At 37.0% G+C, this 21757-nt stretch overlaps 1 protein-coding gene across 5 annotated transcripts in view; it reads left to right on the forward strand.

Moving 5' to 3' along the window:
* herc2 (HECT and RLD domain containing E3 ubiquitin protein ligase 2) overlaps positions 1–18487 on the forward strand; it is a 55659-nt gene extending 37172 nt beyond the window's left edge. For 4 of the 5 annotated variants that reach the window (XM_067374663.1, XM_067374667.1, XM_067374665.1 and 1 more), the window contains 32 exons: positions 666–747; positions 878–1049; positions 1177–1321; positions 1484–1709; positions 1814–1985; positions 2098–2284; positions 2497–2640; positions 3384–3575; positions 3691–3844; positions 4424–4531; positions 4620–4751; positions 4846–5004; positions 5512–5630; positions 5729–5854; positions 5940–6095; positions 6466–6581; positions 6838–7036; positions 7218–7432; positions 8168–8345; positions 8852–9013; positions 9110–9201; positions 9295–9434; positions 10382–10569; positions 10688–10885; positions 10971–11054; positions 11894–12035; positions 12147–12341; positions 12464–12576; positions 15191–15381; positions 15506–15611; positions 15701–15913; positions 17449–18486. In XM_067374663.1, coding sequence (XP_067230764.1) covers positions 666–747; positions 878–1049; positions 1177–1321; positions 1484–1709; positions 1814–1985; positions 2098–2284; positions 2497–2640; positions 3384–3575; positions 3691–3844; positions 4424–4531; positions 4620–4751; positions 4846–5004; positions 5512–5630; positions 5729–5854; positions 5940–6095; positions 6466–6581; positions 6838–7036; positions 7218–7432; positions 8168–8345; positions 8852–9013; positions 9110–9201; positions 9295–9434; positions 10382–10569; positions 10688–10885; positions 10971–11054; positions 11894–12035; positions 12147–12341; positions 12464–12576; positions 15191–15381; positions 15506–15611; positions 15701–15913; positions 17449–17721 — 5079 coding nt within the window. In that variant the 3' untranslated portion in view covers positions 17722–18486. Of the gene's footprint in view, positions 1–665; positions 748–877; positions 1050–1176; positions 1322–1483; positions 1710–1813; positions 1986–2097; positions 2285–2496; positions 2641–3383; positions 3576–3690; positions 3845–4423; positions 4532–4619; positions 4752–4845; positions 5005–5511; positions 5631–5728; positions 5855–5939; positions 6096–6465; positions 6582–6837; positions 7037–7217; positions 7433–8167; positions 8346–8851; positions 9014–9109; positions 9202–9294; positions 9435–10381; positions 10570–10687; positions 10886–10970; positions 11055–11893; positions 12036–12146; positions 12342–12463; positions 12577–15190; positions 15382–15505; positions 15612–15700; positions 15914–17448 lie in introns of all 5 variants that reach the window. The other variant, XM_067374666.1, reaches the window with a different exon arrangement.
* The last annotated feature ends 3270 nt before the right edge of the window (positions 18488–21757 follow it).

Raw genomic sequence — 21757 nt, forward strand, 5'->3', positions numbered from 1 at the left:
TGGTTAGTGAGGTCTGATCACGCTCTGACAGCGAAAGTGATGTCTAGCACTCATTGAAGTATAAGCGCAAGACATCACTGCCGTTGTCAGAGTGCGATCAGACCTCACTAAACGAGTGCTGAATGCAGTTGGACATAGTGGCATATTAGAGGTAAAAAATTATATACTGTTTGGTTTCTCGCATTGTGTTCCCATTCACTCCCATTATTTGACTGACAGACGGCAACGGTTGGAGTTAAAAATCATCATTTGTGTTCTACTGACGAAACAAAGTCACCTACATATTGGATGCGCTGGTAGTAAGCAGATAAACATCAAATTTTCATTTTGGGTGAACTATTCCTTTAAGTGCGATTTGAGCTAAAGAAACACATTTTATAATGTCATTTTTGTCAGATTTTTTTAATATGTACTTGAAATTGAATCTTAACCGTTATGGAGATTTCAGTCTTCCCCCATTCATGTAAATAGGAGCAGTACCTGTATGCTTGTTGCATACATAGAAAACATCTGTCAAACTGCCAAGATGACTGCAGAGTGAACTGACATGTTTTAAAGAAACTTTGCTTATGCTCTTTGCACAACAGTTTAAATAAACTGGATTTTGTTTAGTACAGTGTGTCCCTCATTGCACTGGATCAAACTTGTTTGTATCTGGTTTGCAGGTCAAGGTGCTTATAGGCCATCGTGTTGTCCAGGTAGCTTGTGGAAGTCGAGATGCCCAGACTCTTGCCCTTACAGATGAAGGTATGTTCCTGCATTTTGTTTTGTAGATTTAATTTGAGGTGTTTTGTTTTGGTTTGGTGTTTGTGTTTTTTGTTTTTTTTTATATACATTGCTGAAGGTATATGAATGTATGTTTATGTATGTTTTGTAGGACTAGTGTTCTCATGGGGAGATGGAGACTTTGGGAAGCTGGGCCGTGGCGGCAGTGAAGGCTGTAACATTCCTCAGAACATTGAGCGTCTGAATGGACAGGGGGTGTGTCAGATCGAATGTGGAGCTCAATTCTCCCTCGCCCTCACCAAATCTGGAGTTGTCTGGACCTGGTATGATTTTAAGAGGAGATTTGGATTTTTCAGAGGCATTAAAATACAATTCATGATTGTGTTACTTTTTTTTTTTCTCTGAGTAATCCCTAACATGATTGAAATGTCATGTTGTTGCATTGTGCAGGGGTAAGGGCGATTACTTCAGACTGGGTCACGGCACAGACGTTCATGTGCGCAAACCCCAGATGGTTGAAGGACTGAGGGGGAAGAAGATTGTTCATGTGGCTGTGGGGGCTCTGCACTGCCTGGCTGTCACAGACACTGGACAGGTGGGCTATGAGTTTTTTTTTCTTTTGCATTTATCTGCATACTTTGCTTTTTTATTTTGGCACATTAAACAACTGATGATGCATGGTAAACACAACTCGCCTTTTGTTGATGAAAATCTATTCGCTTTAGTGCTTGTGTAAGATGAAGTATTGTTTCGGTAGGTGTACGCATGGGGGGATAATGACCATGGGCAGCAGGGGAATGGCACAACCACGGTCAACAGGAAGCCTACTCTGGTGCAGGGTCTAGAGGGGCAGAAAATTACCCGTGTGGCCTGCGGCTCCTCTCACAGCGTGGCCTGGACCACTGTAGATGTCACCACACCCTCTGTCCATGAGCCTGTCCTCTTCCAGACTGCCAGAGACTCTCTTGGAGCCTCTTATCTTGGTAAAATCTAACCCTTTTCCATTCCTTTGGTGTCTCTGTGGGTTTCTCAAAGTTGAAGTTTTGTGTTGTTGTTGTTTTTTTATATATATATATTTATAATATAGGTGTGCCATCAGATAGTGACCCATCTTTACTGAGTAATAAGCTGAATGGTGTGAGCAATGTGAAGCCCAATAGGCCGTCTCTGGCAAAGATCCTGCTCTCTCTGGATGGTAATCTGGCCAAACAGCAGGCCCTGTCCCATGTGCTCTCTGCCCTGCAGATCATGTATGCCAGGTATGCTTTAGAACTACTTTTCATCCCAGGTTGATTTGTTTTTCTGTTCCATAAAATTTAAATAAAAGCTCTGGTATCACTTAATCACCCTCATGTCATTTGAAATCCATAGGGATGCAGTGGTGGGAGCATTGATGCCTGCCTGTATGATTCCTTTGGAATGTCCTTCGAGCTCTCCGGTGCCACCTTCAGATTGTTCATCAGCTTCCAGCCCCTGTGAGGCTGAGGGTCCAGCCCTGCCCTCAGAGACAGAGGAGAGGGTCAGTCCGCACCCCTGGATGGACAGCAAGCGAGGAGAGGTGAAGAATGCTGCCTCATTCCCATTTGCTGTACTTTATTTCATGATTAATTTTCAGTATCCCATAATGTTCAACTCTTTCCTCCTTTTTTTTTTCTTTCCCTTTCACGAAACAATCATCCAAATGTCCAAACCCCCCCAAAAAAAACAACAAAACAGTACATGCTCTGCATTTTAAATGCTCATTCTGTCAAATGTTATTATGTGGTCTAGGTGACCACATCTGAGGATGCCACTACTCCGTCTTCAGCGGTAACCCCTTCTGCTGCCTCTGCCTCATCTCGGCCATTCATCCCAGTTACAGATGACCCTGGTGCTGCCAGCATCATTGCTGAGACCATGACCAAAACCAAGGAGGTCGGTCACAAATGCTTTCTTGCAATAGCGTTTATAAATATATTTATTTGTTTGTTTTTATTTGTTTTATGTATTGATTGATTTTAATTTATTTATTGATTTGGTTTTAATTTAATTGATTTTAAAAATGTTTTTTTTTTTTTAATAAATAAATGTTTGATTCATCAGCTTGAAAATTTGAAATAAGTTTTCTAAAACTGCGATAATTAATTTAATAATCATGGATGCATGTCACAATTTAGTGTTTCTTTTTTTGTTTACCAAATTTTTTGTTTACAAAATCCCAAAAGGGATTTATTGTCCTATTGTTTGTCAAAGCCAGCTATTTTCATTTATTTATTTATTGATTGATTGATTGATTAGGAATACTATAAATGTGCAGCTTTTTCTTGAGAATTATAGAGGGAAAATAGCAGACTGACCTAAGTGAATTCTTGTCTACCGGTCATAGAAATGTTCCTGTTGATCATACTTTGTAAATGTTTGTTCCTGATCATTAAAATGGAATGCATGCAATTTAAGCCTGTTTAAAAAAATAAAATAAAAATAAATTTGTATGTTGTGCCATAATCCCATATACAGTAGTCAACATTTGAAGTGGATCAAAATTTCATCAAAGTTGTCCTAAGAATAAGGTTTTAGCACAACTTTGATGAAAGGCTTTGATCCACTTCAAATGTTGACTACTGTATAAATAAACTGAAGTGCTATTTATAGTGGCTTGGTTTGATTTATTGGAACAGGACTCTGAGAGCCAGAATAAAGCAGTGGGCCCAGAGCCACAATATCTGGATGAGTTCACCAGTCTGCTGGTTCCCGATGACACACGTGTGATGGTGGACCTGTTGAAACTGGCTGTGTCTCTGCGCTCAGGTGATAAAGGCAGGGAAGTGCTGTCTGCTGTACTATCTGGCATGGGTACAGCCTTCCCACAGGTAAAAACCAAAAAACAGCTCCTCTGTTACTAACTATATGTTTTCTTAACTAAAATGGAATGTCATCTTTTAAATCTTTGTGTGCTCATATCTGAATGTATTTGTTTGCATGCAGGTGGCAGATATGCTACTGGAGCTTTGTGTGACTGAGTTAGAGGATGTGGCCACAGACTCTCAAAGTGGACGACTGTCCTCGCAGCCTGTGGTGGTGGAGAGCAGTCACCCGTACACTGACGACACTTCTACCAGCGGAACTGTGAAAATACCAGGTAACCTTGTGTTTTTCTGTCTATCTCAGCAGCTTTCACAACCTCATTAGTGGTGCTTGCCAAATGGTTGTTATTGCTAAATTGAACAAATCCCCTAAACTTTGGCACAATTAAGCAAAGCAAAGTTCTTTAGAAAATGTACAGCTATAGTATTTTAATGATGATGGGAATGAACCAACCCATTATTATGTGATGATAAATCAGTAAAAACAATAATATTATGAATAGTATTACCATTAATTTTTTTTTTTCCCATTTAAATATGTTTGTGTAATGGGAAAAGCTGAATTTTCAGCCGTTACTTCATTACTCCAGTCTACAGTGTCACAGGATCCTTCAGAAATACTTCAGAAATCATTCTAATAAGCTAATTTGATGCTCAAGAAACATTTCTTATTATTATCATCAAAGTTTAAAAAACAGTTATGCTGCATAATATATTTGTGGAAACCATGATTCATTTTTTTCAGGATCCTTTGAATAGAAAGTTCAAAAGAACAGCATTTGTACATGCTCTGTGGAAAATAATGAATAAAATTTAGGAGGTTTGAATATTTTAAATCATTGAAATGATTTCAGGTGCTGAAGGGTTGAGGGTAGAGTTTGATCGCCAGTGTTCAACAGAAAGGAGGCATGACCCACTTACCATTATGGATGGAGCCAATAGGATTGTGTCTGTTCGATCAGGTGACATTATTTTGCTTTTTTATTTAAACACCAGTCAAAAAGTTGGTAGAACTATTGGGAATAACTTTACTTGTCTCCGCCCTTTCAGGTCGTGAGTGGTCCGATTGGTCCAGTGAATTGAGGATTCCAGGAGATGAGCTCAAATGGAAGTTCACCAGTGACGGCTCTGTTAATGGCTGGGGCTGGCGCTTCACTGTCTATCCCATCATGCCTGCTGCTGGTACATCAGTTTAATATGACATCACTTCATTTTTCATGCTTCATATATAATATGATATTCTGAAGTGTTTGACCTTTTATTGAATTACTCGCAGGTCCTAAAGACCTCCTGTCAGACCGTTGCATTCTGTCTTGCCCTTCGATGGATCTAGTAACATGTCTGCTAGACTTTCGCCTGAACTTTGCTTCAAATCGCAGCATCGTGCCGAGGTTGGCAGCCTCACTTGCTGCTTGTGCCCAACTCAGCGCGTTGGGTAAGAGAAGAATCTTTTGAAAGAAGGTTTTACAGTTTTTATATTATACCCACAAACCTCAAAGTCTCATTTTGGTGAAATGTTCCTTTCTGACACTTAAATAGGCCATTCATCATGGAAAAGTTTTTTTTTTTTTTTAAATGAAATATAAAGATAGTTTAAAAAAAAAATGTTTTTTAGCATGTTATCATAGACCTCTGAATTGTTTCAAAACCACAATGCTACCTAGTTCTATTCTAATATCAGAACAGTAGAATTTTCAGAATAATTTAAAAACAATTTAATTGCTTTATTAGATACAAAAAGTCACACAAATAATTATTAGTATTAATAACATTTGCATATTTATTTTATTGTATTATTTGTAATTTCTAATATTACACAAGTCTAGTTTTTAAATTTAAATGTCTATGTAATGTATATATTACAATGTTATTTTATGCTATCCTGAAATCTCAAATTTGAGGTTTTATAATCAGTATTTTTTGGGTCTCTGTGCATGGTCAGCGGCTGGTCATCGTATGTGGGCCCTGCAGAGGCTACGCAAGCTCCTTACCACCGAATATGGGCAATCCATAAACATCAACCGCCTCTTAGGAGACAGCGAAGGAGAGGCTCGCTCAATGGTTAGACAATGTACATTTTTGTAATGAATTGAATGGTTAGACAATATGTATGTGTGTATTTTTAATTGTACAATTAACTTTTTCTGCATGTTGTGTAGAGTTTTACAGGAAGTGCATTAGCTGCTCTTGTGAAAGGACTTCCTGAGGCTTTACAGAGACAGTATGAGTATGAGGAACCTATAGTCAGGGGTGGCAAACAGCTACTCCACAGCCCGTTTTTCAAGGTGTGTTTGTCTGCCTAATAGAAGTTCTTAGTAAGTTTGAGAGATGAGTTTTCCAGAAATAATGTTTTATTTTTGTCTTCTTTAGGTGTTGGTGGCACTTGCATGTGATCTAGAGTTGGACACTCTTCCATGCTGTGCTGAGACCCACAAATGGGCGTGGTTCCGACGCTATTGTACCGCCTCCAGAGTGGCAGTGGCTCTGGACAAGAGGACCCCTTTACCCCGCCCTTTCCTGGATGAGGTTGGGATTTCTAATATTGGTTTGAAATTAGAGAACTTCTTTCTTTATGGTTGAGATTCTTGACAGTCGAGACAAAAAAAACGTTATCTTAACATCAATTTGATGATGCTATTAACTTGATTACCCAAGTGAAGCGTTTTGTAAGCTATTTTATACATTTATACCTTCTTTTATGTACATGTATGCATCTGAGCCAATGAAATATCTTTGATTTTCCTGTATAAAAAATTATGTACATAAAGCATTTTTTATTGTAATATTTATGTAATGTAAAAACACTTTCTAGTTTATATTACCATGTATAATATCAGCAACTGTGGGGTCTGACTGTGGGGTGATACTGATCCTAAAATCTCTTCATTTTGACCAGGTGGCAAAGAAAATCCGCGAGCTGATGGCAGACCATGAGAACATGAACACGCTTCATGAGAGTCATGACCTGTTTAAAAGGGAGCAGGATGAGCAGTTAGTTCAGTGGATGAACAGGTAATGTGTTGTTTCACCTAATGAAACAGGTTAGACTTTATTTTAAGGTGATGTAGTTACATTGTACTTACTCAAATCAGTACTGAGTAATATTAATTAACTACATGTACCTACTATAGAGTTACGGTTAGGTTTAGGGTTAGTTACTGTACTGTAATTACTATAGTACATACAGTAACATGTAACTATGTCTATGACTTTATGTATAAAGTCATTTGTTAAATTTTGTTATTTGTTCTGGTTTACTGCTATATAGACGGCCAGATGATTGGACACTCTCAGCGGGCGGCAGTGGGACCATCTATGGCTGGGGACACAATCACCGGGGTCAGTTAGGTGGTATTGAAGGAGCAAAAGTCAAGGTTCCCACACCAACAGAAGCTTTAGCCACACTGCGACCTGTTCAGCTGATTGGTGGAGAGCAGACCCTGTTTGCGGTCACTGCTGATGGGAAAGTAAGGTTTTATCTGCTTTTACATTTTAAAAGATTTATTTCCAACCAGCAAGGTTGCTTTACATTTGTAACTACAGTTATGTTGTATTGGACATCTGTTGTAGCAGTTGCTCTAGTCTCTAGTGTCATTCACTATGTCAGCTGAATAATGTCCTTTAGTAACTTGTCTTTGCTGCCCTCAGCTGTACGCTACAGGATATGGTGCCGGCGGTCGGCTGGGAATAGGAGGCACAGAGTCCGTTTCAACTCCGACCCTGCTGGAGTCAATTCAGCATGTTTTTATCCGGAAGGTGGCTGTGAACTCTGGGGGCAAGCACTGTTTGGCTCTCTCCTCTGAAGGAGAACTGTACTCCTGGGGAGAGGCTGAAGATGGGAAACTGGGTCATGGAAACAGAAGGTCAGCCCCATACTGTGGTTACTACTGTTGTCTTTTCACATTTGGTTAATCTCATGCAGTGATTTTGCATACTTTCATTATTCAACTGTTTTCCGTCTTCACAGTGAAGATAAATGCTTACAGAATAGTATATTATTGAACATGGTATCATAGTTGTACCATGAATTTTAGAACCCATACATTCGAACCCATACATTTGAAGTGTCTTTGACAACACTTTATTTCGATAGTCAACTTTAGACATTCTGATAACTACAAGTAACTTTGCAACTACATGTCATCATCAGTCAGACTTTGCAACTACATGTCAACTAGCAGTCATTTGAGTATAAGTAGACTGTCTGCTTAATATCTGCTAACACTTTTTTTTTTTTTTGATGGTTCCCCAACATACATTCTTAAGTAACTTTGTAAGTGCATCAACTTATTCTAACCCTAACCTAACTGTCTACTAATACTCTAATGAGAGTTAGTTGACATGTAGTTGCAAAATTACTTGTAGTTAGTTGAATGTCTAAAGTGGATTATGAAATTTTAACCGTGTCTTTGATTACCATGTAAATTCTGAATTCTATGTGTCAGAATACCATCGTATAACTACATCACTGTATGGTACCACAGTACTTCCTTAAAAAATCAAAAGTCATTACTCACTCAAATATGTGTGCTAGACTATCGCTGATTTGTTATAGCAGCTTATATTAAGCAGTACAGTATGTGTGGTCTTTTCCCCAGCCCTTGTGACCGTCCACGCGTGATTGAGTCTCTCAGAGGTGTGGAAGTGGTGGACATTGCAGCCGGTGGGGCCCATAGCGCCTGCATTACAGCCAGTGGGGAGCTCTACACATGGGGCAAAGGTCGCTATGGTCGCCTGGGTCATGGAGACAGTGAAGACCAGCTTAAACCAAAACTGGTACGTTCATTATGCATTTTTATACATATCTAGCACGAAAACAATGAATATTTTTTTATTAGGGCATAACATAAATTAACACCTCACAAAGAAAATAAATATTTTCTAATAATATTAGAATTTTGTAATATAGTTTATTATATTTATTTTATACTAAATTTTATAAAGTTTATTATATAATTTCACTCTCCTCAGTTTTTTATTAGTTCATCAGAAATTGCTAACTAAAATCTTTATAATTAAAAAAAAAATCTTCATTTAACTATCTTAATTTATAACATAATAATTAATAATAATAATAATAATAATAATATAATAGTTTAAATCCTGTTTTTATTATTATTATTATTATTATTATTATTAAAATGCATAAATAACTGAACCAAGCAACCAAGCTGATTCACTAAAATTAGTCAGGCTTTTCAATTGTAGTTGATATATTTTTTTTTTTTTTTTTTTTAGTGGTATAATATATAATGTATAATGCGTGCATTGCCTTTGCATAGGTGGAGGCTCTGCAGGGTCACCGGGTGATAGACGTTGCATGCGGCAGCGGGGATGCCCAGACTCTGTGTCTGACTGATGATGACATGGTGTGGTCATGGGGGGATGGAGACTATGGCAAATTGGGCCGAGGTGGTAGTGACGGATGTAAAGTGCCTATGAAGGTGAGACTGCTTGTGCAGTTACTCGAGTATCAAAGCTTTTCTTGTTAGTGATTTCTGTATGATTCATCACATCTCATTCTCTCTTTCTCTGCTTAGATTGACTCATTAACTGGATTGGGTGTTGTGAAAGTGGAATGCGGCTCTCAGTTCTCTGTGGCTCTCACTAAGTCTGGAGCAGTTTACACATGGTAATCAATCCCACAATACCGTTGTACCATAAACTGATCTTTTATTTAGTGAGGACACGTATAGAGTTGTTTACATGTTCATGTGCGATTTAGGGGGAAGGGTGACTACCACAGGCTGGGACACGGCTCAGATGATCATGTTCGCAGACCCCGGCAGGTCCAGGGTTTGCAAGGCAAGAAGGTCATCGCCATAGCAACTGGTTCTCTTCACTGTGTGTGCTGCACAGAGGATGGTAGGATTTTTTAACCTTTGTTTTTTTTGTGTGTGTGTTAAGCAGGTCTTTGTACACCTTATCATAATCTTGTTTAAGATCTGTAGGTTCTTTATGGCATTTATAATATTTTATATATAGGGTCCCTGCAGGTCCTTGATGTCTTAAATTTAGTTAATTTTAATTTAAGGCCATAAAAAGCCTTAAGTATCTTAAATGGTATAATAAAAGTCTTAATTAGAACAAGAAGTCTTAAATTTAGGGACAGTAAAACAGGAATTGTGAAATGGCTTACTATTAAACTTCAGAAGGCGTTGATTTAATGGAATAAATGTAATTGATGCACAGACTGTTCTACAGATTCACGGTTTCAGGGCAGTTTACAGTCTATGAATACTGTGCATTTATACCAATCTATTGCTCATGATGTACTGTTAAAGAATTATGATCATGTTTAACTTATGGTGTTTATATCATTACTACAAACTCGTCACATTTCTAAGTGCAGCTGCATTGTATACAGGGATTACCAGGGTAACCGCTATATTTTCTGCTGTTCTAACTATAATATTCTTAAAATTAGGATATATATCATATTTTAAATTTTAAAATAAATATACTAATTTATAATTTTGACTCAACCCTTTTCTTAAAAATGGTTTAAAGGCTGAAATGTGAGGTTTATCATTTTATAAAACGTTTAGTTTTTATCAAATCCTTTATTATTTGAATGCTAAAGTTAATAATTTTATGGTTTGGATTCTAGCATAAATTTTGCTCCCCAACCATATGGTACTAATTTTGTCTGTGCAGGTCTTAAAAAACCTTACATTTGATTTTAATAACCCCGCAGATACCCTGTATATAGATATTTGGTATTTTCTTTCACAGGTTGGCACAGTCTGTATACTTAGTCATTTTTTTTCATTTGTGGAGGATTAGCTAAATACATGAATGTAAATGCACAGGTGAAGTGTACACGTGGGGTGACAATGATGAGGGTCAGCTCGGTGATGGGACCACCAATGCTATTCAGCGGCCCAGGCTGGTGGCAGCACTGCAGGGCAAGAAGATAAACCGTGTGGCTTGTGGCTCAGCACACACACTTGCCTGGTCCACTAGTAAACCTACCAATGCTGGAAAACTGCCTGCTCAGGTACCGTGCCACCAAAAATTGATCAATCACATAAGACTACAATAAAAAAATGTCAAAGAACTAAATATTTAACCATTCATCATTTTAAATGTGCTAAATGGTGAGTGTTTGTCTGTAGGTTCCTATGGAGTACAACCACTTGCAAGAGATTGCCATCATAGGCCTGAGAAACCGATTACTGCTACTGCACCACATCTCTGAGCTCTTCTGCCCCTGCATCCCAATGTTTGACCTAGAAGGACGACTGGGCGAGACTGGACACGGTGTCTCCGTTGGCTTTGACACACTCCGTGGAATCCTCATATCACAGGGCAAGGTGAGGATATTTTAAAGGAGTATTATTTATTTTAATACCAATTCCTAAGTATATTTATTTACAGTTTTGTTTTCAATATCTATAGGAGGCAGCATTCCGTAAGGTGGTGCAGGCCACCATGGTTAGAGACCGACAGCATGGCCCAGTGGTGGAGCTGAACAGGATACAGGTACACTTGTGTAAAAAATGTGGTTTGAGATCTGCATTCAACCGCAATGCAGTAAATCTCACCATCGGGTCCAAAATGAATGTTTTTGCGTGAATGAATAAATGAGTGAATGAATTCATTTAGTTATGTATTTTTAACATTTAAAATGTGTTGCATATTTGTGCATATCTGACTTAAGTCAGTATGTTAAATAGTTACCCGTTTGAAAGAATCAGACAATCATTATTTGTTGCAATTTTAAATTTTATTTAATTGTATTTGTTTTAATTTTGAAAAACGTTGACCAAAACTGCATGTTATTTCCACACCAAAGCTAATTTTTACTTGCATTTCCCACTTGGTTTGGGAGTTTATTAGGATGGTAAGCAGAATCCAAAATGAACAATTACTTTTAATGGGCCAAAATAGCTTACGGGTTCTCCGTAAAATTGTCTCCATTTCCCTAATCACCGTAATTACTGTTGCATTTCCTACTCCATCCTGTCAGCATGGACGCACAAGTACTGTGTACACCTTGTGATTATTTTCATCCATTTTATTTTAGCTTCCATTTTGAGTAAGAGTTAGCAGCACTAAATCCTAATATTTTGAGAGATGTGTTCATTAAACAGCATATGAATGTGTGATTTATTTTTGGATCTGCTCATCATGAGATTTACCCCCAAATATGTATCTTCATGGGCCAGTGGCCCTCTAATAGGGCCCATTGAGTCTGGCTGGGATCTGCAAAGTCTTAGAGCTGGAAAGCATAAGAGTGGAATTTATACAGTGCTTCAGAGCAGAAGTGCTATATATGGAGAACCCTGCAATAATTCATACTCTCTCATTCTTTCTATCAGGTCAAGCGTTCCCGCAGTAAAGGAGGACTGGCAGGGCCAGATGGCACCAAGTCAGTGTTTGGGCAGATGTGTGCAAAGATGAGCTCTTTCAGCCCTGACAGTCTGCTGCTGCCACACCGGGTCTGGAAGGTCAAGTTTGTGGGTGAGTTTATATTTAGAGAGGGATGCTTCTACATGAAAGAGGGGATTTGCAGAAATGCTCTTAGATCATGGCCCATCTACACCATGTTTCTAACCTTGTGTGTGTTTGTAGGCGAGTCGGTCGATGACTGTGGTGGTGGATATAGTGAATCTATTGCTGAAATGTGTGAGGAACTACAGAACGGTCTCACTCCTCTCCTCATCGTCACTCCTAATGGGCGAGACGAGTCAGGAGCAAACAGAGATTGCTTCCTGCTCAACCCAGCTGCCAAGTCCCCTCTGCACATCAGCATGTTCCGCTTCCTAGGTACCACCTGCTTGTGTTTCCTACGCTGAAAAGACTTGATGGGAAAAGTCTATAATTTCACAGCTGTGGTATTTCTTTTATTAGATTTGTTGGTAAACTATTCTGTTTTTATTTGTGTACAGGGGTGCTCCTAGGCATAGCAATCCGTACAGGAAGTCCTCTAAGTCTGTACCTGGCTGAACCTGTGTGGAAACAGCTGGCAGGCATGAACCTGACCATTGCTGATCTCAGTGAGGTAGGACTGTGTGTGTGTGTGTGTGTGTGTGTCCAAGGTTATTATAATTAACTAAAATTTTTAAATTAACCTAGATTTTTTTTTTATTATTATTAAGTAGTAGTAGTATTTAAGTTATTTTTTATTATCTTTTTTATTGTTTTGTTTCCTTTTTTTGTGTTTTTTTTTGTTTGTTTGTTTTGGGGCTTTTTTGATGTTTTGGTGTTTTGTTTTGGGGTTTTTGTTTTGTTTTGTGGCTTTTTGGTGTTGTTTTGGGGCTTTTTTGATGTTTTGTTTTGTTTTGGTATTTTTGTTTTGTTTTGTGGCTTTTTGGTGGTGTTTTGGGGCTTTTTTGATGTTTTGTTTTGTTTTTGGTGTTTTGTTTTGGGGTTTTTGTTTTGTTTTTACTGCTTTTTGGTGATTTGTTGTGTGGCTTTTTGATGTTTTTTTTTATTTTGTTTTTAGCATTTTTTGTTTTGGGTTTTTTGTTTTTGCTGTTTTTCTGGTGGTGGTTTGTCTTGGGGCGCTATTTTGGCGTGTTTTTTTTTTTTTTTGTTAGTTTTTTTTGTTTGTTTTTTTCAATCAGCACATCAGAATTATACATGACATAATAAGTATGTCTGTAGTTACAGCTTATGGCAAAGCCTCTTGAATCCATTATATAAATGAATATAATGAGAGCACATACCTCTTGTGCATTTTGTTCCTTTGTCCTGATTGTGGTCAGCTGATATAGATGACAGTCATAAAACCTACCCCCTATAATGCATATGTACTGTAAGAAGCTTTCTCTAAATCTATGTGGTATGTTTATGCTACAGTAATACTGCATTTCTCAGCAGTTGCTTACATAAAATTACAGGAATGTTTTACACTTATACAAATATAGCTTTTTTTTTTTTTTAATTGAATGATCTTTGAGGTATAAAGCGTGAGACAGTGTGCGCACATGCACGTGTGATGTGTAAAAATGAATGTGAGTGTACGCATCTCCTGCATTCACGCTGAGATCATGTGTTGCTGAGACGTCTGCAGTGATGGCGTTTCTCAGCACAGGATGTCTCTTGCTCACAGAGCAGCTGTTGTTTGTTGTTTTTGCCTGGAGATATCAGAAAGGTTAAAGAGAAAGATTACCAGGCACAAGACAACAGTGAGACGCTGACTGTGATGCACTCACTGACACCCACACATTCCTTTTAATTCCTTTACTATGGTCATTTGCACAGGTTTAGATTATATTTAGTCATCTTTGTTGAATGGATCTTGAAAAAAACCTATGTCATGGAAACTGCTAGATTACTCACATCATCCAACTACAACTTGAAGGTTCGCTAGTACCTGAATCTGAAAAGTGGCAAACTTTTATTTAAATTCACTGTAGTTTAAATGTTTGGAAGAAGTCTGCTGTAAAAATGATTGTATTTATCAAAAATACAGTAAAAAGAGTAATATTGTTAAATACTGTTACATTTTAAAGGGTTAGTTCACCCAAAAATGAAAATTGTAATTTATTACCCTCATGCCGTTCCACACCCGTAGGACCTTCGTTAATCTTTGGAACACAAATTAAGATATTTTAGTTGAAATCCAATAGCTCCGTGAGGCCTCCATAGGGAGCAATGACACTTCCTCTGTCAAGATCCAGAAAGGTACTAAAAACATATTTAAATCAGTTCATGTGAGTACAGTGGTTCAATATTAATATTATAAAGTGACGAGAATATTTTTGGTGCGCCAAAAAACAAAATAACGACTTATTTAGTGATAGCCGATTTCAAAACACTGCTTCAGGAAGCATCGGATACACTGATTCATTTATGATCCGATGCTTCCTGAAGTAGTGTTTTGAAATCATGTATTTAGCAAATCCTCCACAAAATAAAAAATGTTTTTTGGCACACCAAAAATATTCTCGTCACTTTATAATAATATTGAACCACTGTACTCACATGAACCAATTTAAATATGTTTTTAGTACCTTTTTTGGATCTTCGGAGAGGAAGTGTCATTGCTCCCTATGGAGGCCTCACAGAGCCATCGGATTTCAACTAAAATATCTTAATTTGTGCTCCGAAGATTAACGAAGGTCTTATGGGTGTGGAACGACATGAGGGTAAGTAATAAATGACAGAATTTTCATTTTTGGGTGAACTAACCCTTTAAAATACAGTTTTCTATTTTAATGCATTTTAAAAATTTAATTTAATCTTGTGATGTCAAAGATGAATTTTCAGCAGCCATTACTCCAGTCTTCAGTGTCATATAATCCTTCAGAAATCATTCTACAAAATTATAATATGCTGATTTGGTGCTTAAGAAACATTTCCTATTATTATCAATGTTGAAAACAGTTGTGCTGCTTATTTTTGTGGAAATTGTTATATATTTGTGTTTTAATCAGGATTTTTTTGGTGAATGGAAAGTTCAAAAGAACCATTTTTATTTGAAATAGAAATATTTTACTGTCATATTTGATCAATTTGATCACATTTTTCATTTGATCAAAGGCTAAATTAAAGTATTAATTTTTTTATTTAAAAAATTGAACCCTAAATTTTGAAGAATGTGTATTTATAAAAATAAAGGCTTGCTTGCTTTCCACAATATTTTACCTCACCATTTTATTTTGTGTTAGGTGGACAAGGACTTCATCCCCGGTCTGATGTATATCAGAGATAACGAGGCATCTGCGGAGGAGTTTGAGGCTATGCCTCTACCCTTCACTGTGCCCAGTGCCTGTGGACAGGAAGTCCAGCTCAGCTCCAAACATTCCCACATCACCTTAGAGAACCGTAGCGAATATGTGCGGCTAGCAATAAACTACAGGTGTGACTAATTTGATTTTTTTGAAAAAAAAAAAAAAAAAAAGTGTTACCAACGAATCCTGAGGAAAGAACCACTTCATGAATAAAATAAATATTGCTGGTTTGTTGTTGTTTTGTTCTTCCAGGCTGCATGAATTCGATGAGCAAGTGTCTGCAGTAAGGGAAGGTATGGCTCGTGTGGTACCGGTGCCTCTCCTCTCTCTCTTTACCGGCTATGAGCTGGAGACCATGGTGAGTGCTTCTTCAACATAAACACACCGAGCAAACATGTCGTCAGGAATCCTTATTAGACTTCATGTCACTTGTTTGTGTTTGTCTAGGTGTGTGGAAGCCCTGACATCCCCCTGCACCTGCTCAAATCAGTGGCCACGTATAAGGGGGTGGAGCCCACTGCTCCTCTCATCCAGTGGTTCTGGGAGGTGATGGAGTCTTTCTCTAACACGGAACGCTCACTCTTTCTCCGGTTCGTCTGGGGTCGCACACGCCTTCCCAGGACCATTGCAGACTTCCGTGGAAGAGACTTTGTGGTGCAGGTAACTTGTAACTCTGGAAAGCGTCACTTGAATGGATGGTTTCACCCAAAATTAAAATCAGTCACAAGGAGAATTGCACCAAGATGTAAACATGCAAATACATTTGGTTAGGAGCAGAAATAAAATGAAATAAAACTATAAAAACCGTCTAAAGTGCTGGGTACATTATCAACTCTCCTCTTCATCATTTATGGACGGGAGTTTCAGTGTGCTCAAGCAGCGCTTTAATAACCTTGTTCAAATTCACTTAAACCATAATCCGTCATCCATTCCTCCCTTCAACTAGTGACAGTGTAGTGACAAATTGGGTCCCCCCTGAAATCGGCTCTCCATTAGGACCCTGCTCGATCCCATTGGTTCATATTGCTTTTAATATGTACTCTCTTTAGTGTCTGTTTACAAGTCCTACAAAATCATGTTATAATAAATGTTGTTTCAGCTATGTTATAATGATCTTATGTACTAGCATAGCAAACGGATACATGATTAGCCTGATTGCTCAGTTTATACATGCATTTTCACTTACCCTACATTTATTTACAATCATCTTTAATCTAATTGTGTTGAAGTGAAGAGTTCATTTGCAAAAACGGATAACTCAGTTTTTATTAATTCTCATGAATCATGATTTTGATTGTGCATTCCAAATAATATCAATCAAACGCTGTTGGGTTGTTTTGATTTAGTAATAACTAAAACAATACAGGTAACTTAAAAAATTAAAGTTCATGGAAAGTATGTTTTTTCATATATTAATAGTTAGTTTTTCAGCAAAAGTCATTTTTTCGTGTCTTTTCGAAGGGACTAGCAGCCTTGTCACCTGACCTGAATACTGCGCACTGATTAGCTAAAACAGACTTATCGGGTTTTATACATAAACAACAAGGGCACTTGTTGTTTTTGTGCCGTTTATCGGTTTTTGCAAATAAACTCTTCAAGTGTTAAATGTCCAAATATTTCAGTTATAAATAAAACGAATTAATTATGCTCAATTATTCACTTAATAGGCTTTTATAATTATTATTTATAAATTAACAGTTAACTTACACTTGAATTGACAATCAAGTGTAAGAAATTACATTCAGTTGGTTTTATTATGCACTATATTGTTTTCTTGCGCATAATACGTATTTATTACATACAGTATATGGGTATTTTAAATCAATATAATTCATATATACTTAGGATAATCATTAACTGAGTTTGGAGAAACCCAATTTCGAGGGAGACCCAATTTGTCATGACAATGGCTACCCTAAATACTCAAATTTTCCCGCTTACTATTTGGAGCATACCATTTTTTTTTTTTTTTTTTTTTTTTTTTTTTAATTAACTCTTGCTTCATCTTGATTAAATTAATAAACACAAGATGATTACGAACAAGAGTTAAAACGAGTCGATAAATATGAATAGGATGGATAAAACCAACACACATGTGCACAAACATTTCCCCCCCACACAGTTCATGCTTTCTTTATATACATATGTATGTGTGCATGTTGCTCATTTTTAGAGTTTTTGCCTTGTTTGCCCAGGTTCTGGATAAATACAACCCACCCGACCATTTCCTCCCAGAGTCCTACACCTGCTTCTTCCTGCTCAAACTGCCTCGCTACTCCTGTAAGCTAGTCTTGGAGGAGAAACTCAAATACGCCATTCACTTCTGCAAGTCCATTGACACGGATGACTACGCACGGATTGCTTTGAGCGGTGAGCCTGCCGCAGATGACAGCAGTGACGACTCTGACAATGAGGATGCGGACTCGTTTGCTTCCGACTCCACACAGGATTACCTGACAGGACACTGAACTCTTAACCGCTGGTTAAACTCCGTCTCACGAACATGAACACGCACACACACACAAACACACACGCACAGACATATGGTGTGTTAAGTTGTAATAAGTCTTGAAAATAAGCTGACAAGAAGAAAAAAGTTTAAATGAAAACTGAAGATGTTTGTTTTAACCTCACTTATTAATATGTGCATAGACACAAATACAACTAAATGAAGAGAAATAAGTGTATATCATGTGCAATTAGCTTTAAAGCACTATAAGCTGATGAAAAGCAAGATAGAGAGTTTTTTTTTTTTTTACTTTGTCGTGAAGAGAACCAGGAAGACGGGAGAAACTACACATCTCTTTGTGTTAAACGTTGTGTTCATGTTTTACTACAGAGGACAGACCGCTTAGCCTAGCACTGTGGTAGACGACTCCTGACAGGCGTTTATGTGAAGATCTTCACTTCGATTTTGTGTTAAATAGCTAGTATTATGAACTTTAGCTTCGCCTCTTTATTTGAAAACAGCAGTGTTTCTTTAAGAACCTTTTTAACTTGGAGCAGGACATTTTGTGTTCTCATTTGGTCGGTGGATGCCTGATCAGGGGTTGTTTTTAGGTTGTCGGTCACTATCCTCTCCTCCCATATGTGTCTGCACTGTTCTCCTTATGGAATGTATATAATTTGATTGTGCCATGTGTTTATGAGAAATCTCATTCCCATGTTATAAATAAATGTTAATTTCTGTTAATAAATTTAAACCAAATTTCTCTTGAAAGTTTATTATTATTAATGTTGTTTTTTTTTTTTTCAATTTTGAATTTATATAATTGTATATTTTTGAGTGTTTGTACAGAATATAAAATTTGATACAGCCTTTAAAAACAACTAGCTGATACTGATATTTATGTCAAAATATTGGTCAATATATTATTTGAAATGCATAGAATCTTTTTTTTTTTCTTCTAAATTACATAATTATACTTTTTTGTAGACTGTATGTTAGCATAGCATTTTGAGAATACCGACAGCTAATATTATGTTCAATAACCAATATGATGGCCAATAATATTATAAATCCATATTCACTGTCCAATAGAAAAGATTGGTAATGGTTGAATATTTTTGTGAGATTGAACCACACCCCCAAATTTTGAAATGTAAGCCCTACCTTCTAATACTTACTTCCAGTGTTGATAGTGGATGATAATAATATTAATAATTAATAACGATGAAGTCATACTCCTTGTAAAACTAAATTTTTGTTTATTTAATATTTAATAATCCCCAAATATGCAAGCACTTTGCCATTGTTTCGAGTTAACACGCTTTAGATTCAGTCTACTTTGGCTTTGGTCTTGTGTGGGATTTCCAGACCTTTTTAAGGCACATTCCTCTGAAACGTAAACGGTTTAATAAAATCCCCATAATGACTTGCACAACTCATACTGGCTTACGTGGTAGAGAGTGACCACTTCCACCCCCTTACAGTTCCCACGTGCAGCCAAAGGAAAGTCAAGTGATGTTTATCCGTGAATTGGCTGAGCCTTCAAGCTCTGCATACATTACTTTTGGTTCACAGGCTGTGTTGTTAATGGGCCACAGTAGTAAGCTCAGGGGTCAAAGGTAACATAGTAAACCTGCCGCCTCTATCCTCTGCCTACATCAAAGTGTGACGTAGTTTGAGGAGATGAAAGGATATTAGGGGTGCATGACAGAGGAAAAATGGGAGTGTTGGCTTAATTTGGCTTAGAAATCAGGAGCATTCTTCACTGTATTAATGCCTTTTTCTTTCTTTCATAAGCAGAAATCACAGAGCGCATTATGCTGGAATGTGTCAGGTGCTCTACTCATGTCGGGTTGGCTCCAGGCAGGCAGAAGAAATGAACCAGGGATGTAAAACTGTACTTCATTTAGAATGCAGCAGCAAGGTCTGACTTTACTGTACATTCTCTCATAAATCGTTCAAACAGCCTGAGAAAAGCAAAACACCTGTGGTAAACAAATTGTGGTTTGGTTTGTGAAAAGCATTATTTGGCAAATACATGCCAAATAATATTATGGTCATATTTTATTTTATTTTATTTTGCACAATAACCAAAATGATGGCCAATATTATAAATCTATATTCTTAAACTAAATTTAGTTATTTTGCAAAATACTTAAATTTACTGTCATATAGTATTAATACTATGTGATACTCTCAAATTATACTCTCAATATTTTTAGTGGACCTCAATGAATATTTTCTGAAATGCAGCTTTAATTCCTGTTAAAATTGAGGTGTTCCTGTATTCTTCTTGCTCTTCCTGTCTATTCAGTAAATGAAATGTTATGCAAGAAGTGTTGAATTCATTCAGTAGCGTTGCATAAGTACCCACCGCTGTAGGAGGGCATGTGTGTGGGCAATTTTTTCATAACTGACTTTAGAGGAATTTTGCGATTAGGAGAGCTCAGACGGATTGGATCCTTTGATGGCTGGGTCTGTTGGATGTTTTCTGGGATCTCAATAGTCATATACTGGGTACTTTACCTGTGTGTCTCTTTTCCTCATTATCTGAGGACTCCATTTGACCTTACAAAGTCCAATTATGCACTTCAGTGGGTTTCACAGTCTCTTCCGATTCTGATGTACACTAAATGGGCTCCCAGGCACAGGATCACTCTTACTGGTACATCATATCCAGGGTTTATTCTTTTAGGACTATGCAGGAAGTGCTTAGGAAATATACATTAATCAAAACAGCTGATTGATTGAAGGAATAGTTTATCTTACTGATTACTCTCAAATCAGTCCCCTATCATCAGTATCATGCCTTCATCAGTGCATATTAAAATGAGAAAAAAGCCCCCCGTTTACCTTAATGACAGCACCACTTGAGCATGATCTCTACAAGTTATGATCCAATGAGTTAATATCACAGATTTTCTTGTTTCGTTAGTGACCTAGAAAAATCTATATTTCATATCCATTTTATACCAGAACATGGTTTGTTGTTTTTTTCTCTCTCTGTTTTGGTTAGTTTTTTGTTTGTTTTTTGCTTAGTTTTTCGTTTTTGTTTTGTTGTTCTTAGTTTTTGTTGTTTTGTTTAGCTTAGTTTTTGTTTGATTTTGCTTAGCTTTTTTGTTTTGTTTTTTGCTTAGTCTATTGTTTTGCTTAGTTTTTGTTTCATTTTGTTGAGTTTTTTTGTTTTTAGTTTTTGTTAGCTTTAATTTGCGTAGTTTTTGTTTTTTGTTTCATTCTGCTAAGTTTTTGTTTTATTTTGCTTGATTTTTGTTTTGATTAGTTTTGTCTTTTTGTTTGGTTTTGCTTAGTCTTTTGTTTTTATTTGTTTTATTTTGCTTAGTTTTTGTTTTTTGTTTCATTTTATTTTTTATTTTAGTTATTATTTATTTTGCTGAGTTTTTGTTTTGTTTCATTTTGCTTAGTTTTTTTAATTTGCTTAATTTTTCTTTTGCTTAGTTTGTTTTGTATTTTTGTTTCATTTTGCTTAGTATTTTGTTTTTGTTTCATTTAGCTTTTTTTTTTTTTGCTCTTTTATTTTACTTTTTTTTTGTTTGCATTGCTTTTTTTGTATTTTCCCAATGTGACTCTCAGTGATTTCATTAAGGTACATTTAATGTATGTGTGCATGAAAATCTGTATTGTATGAAAATTCTGTGTTGTTATATTGGCCATAACCCTCAGAGAAAAGTGCAGATGAGTGAAGACCTCAGACTCTGCGCACTGGGCCAAAATCCAGAAACTACTAGAAGTCACATGAAAGTCTCTCTCTCTTTCCTCTTCCCCACAGCGATCAACAGCACTCTTTCCGACCCGTGTGATACACCACATCACCTCCATGATCATTCAGCTCTCTTCTGCTTTTATTCTGGCTGCTTCATAACATTTTCACATTCATTTTATTCTGAAATGTGATGCACAGAGGCATGTAAGAAAGTGTATCATTTTAGGTGCAATGCACCCCATCAATGAGTGCCTGCATAGAACTGTGTGTAAAAAGTTTGCCACCCCACTTCTGGATAGTTTAGGTCTTTTCTGCTAAATGCATAAAGATGATG

Source organism: Chanodichthys erythropterus, chromosome 21 (genome assembly GCF_024489055.1).
Source record: "Chanodichthys erythropterus isolate Z2021 chromosome 21, ASM2448905v1, whole genome shotgun sequence".
Classification (NCBI taxonomy): domain Eukaryota; kingdom Metazoa; phylum Chordata; class Actinopteri; order Cypriniformes; family Xenocyprididae; genus Chanodichthys; species Chanodichthys erythropterus.